Source organism: Arachis ipaensis, chromosome B08 (assembly GCF_000816755.2).
Source record: "Arachis ipaensis cultivar K30076 chromosome B08, Araip1.1, whole genome shotgun sequence".
NCBI lineage: Eukaryota > Viridiplantae > Streptophyta > Magnoliopsida > Fabales > Fabaceae > Arachis > Arachis ipaensis.
Window position 1 is genome coordinate 36,186,724 of NC_029792.2, and position 1,997 is coordinate 36,188,720.

Here is a 1,997-nt window from a genome sequence, read left to right on the forward strand (position 1 = left end):
TTGAATATGCTTGCATGCTTTTACTTGTTCATTCTTGCCACAATTTCATGTTTTATTGGGATTATTCTGCATTTTTACATTTTTGCAAATTGTTTGAGATATTATGATTGAAAGATATTATAAATTAAAAAACTCAGATAAGATAGCACCATGCTGCTTAGTATGAAGCTTTTGCTTCTACAGGGGAGCATTGTGCTCCAAATTCAGCTCTTAGTTTTATAGCCATCATCTGCATCATATATAACCTATATTCAGTAAACTTAGCCAAGGATGGTTCTACCATACGCCGTGTAATGGAATCCATATTCCGATACTTCAATAATGGAAACTTGTGGTCTATAAATGATGGCCTTGCCTTTTCTGTTTTAAAGGATATGTTGTTTTTAATGGATGATTCTGGTATACTATTTCTCTTATTTGATCATATATAATGTCATACAATCTTTTTCTTGATTAACAAGGCACTTTTTGCGTTAATTTTTCTTCATTCTTGCTTTTACAGGAAAAAACACTCATGTTTTGTTGTCAATGTTAATTAAGCATCTGGATCATAAAATTGTTCTTAAAGAACCCAAAATGCAGCTTGACATTGTTGAGGTGACTACTTCACTTGCTCAATATGCAAAGGTTCAACCTTCTGTATCAATAATTGGTGCTCTAAGTGATGTGATGAGACATTTGCGGAAGAGCATACAATGTTCCTTAGAAAACTAAAATCTAGCAAGTGATGTAATCGAATGGAACAAGAATTTTAGAGAAGCTGTGGATAAGTGCCTTGTATAGTTGACAATTAAGGCACCTCACATTATCCACACTTCAAATAAAATTTATTCCTTAACATTTTAAGAATAACTGATTAAGAAAATGCTTTGTGTGATTATCACATTTGGTAGTTTTATCTGGTCTTTTAAACTTTATTTGCATTATTGGACTTATCACAAAGGAACTAAGCTGCCATACATGAATAGGTTGGAGAACCAGGCCCTATTCTAGATGTTATGGCTATGATGTTAGAGAATATCTCAAATATTACAGCAATATCCAGAACCACATTCGCTACTGTATACCGGACTGCTCAAATTGTTGCCTCCTTATGTAACACCCTCACTATCAGAAGTCACGCTTCCGGCTGCGCTACTCTGATAGCAAGAAGTATTAAGACTACTTTAATTTACATACTAAATATTAAAATAGAAGCCTGTGACTCGACACTGTATCGCTGATTGATTTGAAAAAAAAACCAAAAAATAAATACTTTATCTTAAGAAAAATACAAGCAGGCATAGATTCATATACAAGACTCCTTACATAATAACTCAATATATTATACATATAAAACATCCTCTTACAAACTTGTAATAACAAAGAAGAGGAAAGAAAATAATCTAATTAATACAACAGCATGTAAACCAAACGCAGTATAACTCTTCTTAATGCTTCTTCATCTGGTTCCTGAAAAGGTAAAGCTGTAGGGGGTAAGAACCTAACCACACGGTCTCACCATGGAATTTCAAAGTTGTCATAAGAAGATATTTAATAAGAAAACTGTTCTCAAGCTCAGTGATTATCATTGCGTTATGAATCTTTTAAAACCCATAGGAAATCGTTCAAAACTTTTTCAAAGAAATAATGTTTAATCTTTCAAAAATCCAAAACCTTTCCTTTCTTATAAGAAAATCTCAATGAGAAACCAACCACGCAATCAAACAACACAGTCATTAATTCAGCACCAAAGTTCATTCTCAAATGTAGCACGTCAGGACAAACACAGGCAAGACAGACAAGGAAAGCACAAGTAGGTAGCAGTTACAGCAAATAGTTCAAGTAGCAGTTAAGAACAGTTTAGCAATTAGGCAAACCAAAACAAGTTCAAACCCAAGCAAAGCATACAAATGCATATGATGCATGCCTGTCCTATGGCTGATGAGGCTCATCTATCGGTTATCCAGCCAATCCGACAAGTCTGAATTGTCCTTAGACTGTCCCCCGACGTGCAT

General features: G+C 34.2%; 1 protein-coding gene across 1 annotated transcript; it reads left to right on the forward strand.

Annotated features, from left to right (window-relative positions):
- Positions 264 to 774, forward strand: LOC110262398. The gene is made up of 2 exons (XM_021109296.1): positions 264 to 399; positions 503 to 774. Exons 1-2 carry the CDS (start codon positions 294 to 296, stop codon positions 712 to 714), a joined length of 318 nt encoding a protein of 105 aa, XP_020964955.1. The 5' UTR covers positions 264 to 293; the 3' UTR covers positions 715 to 774.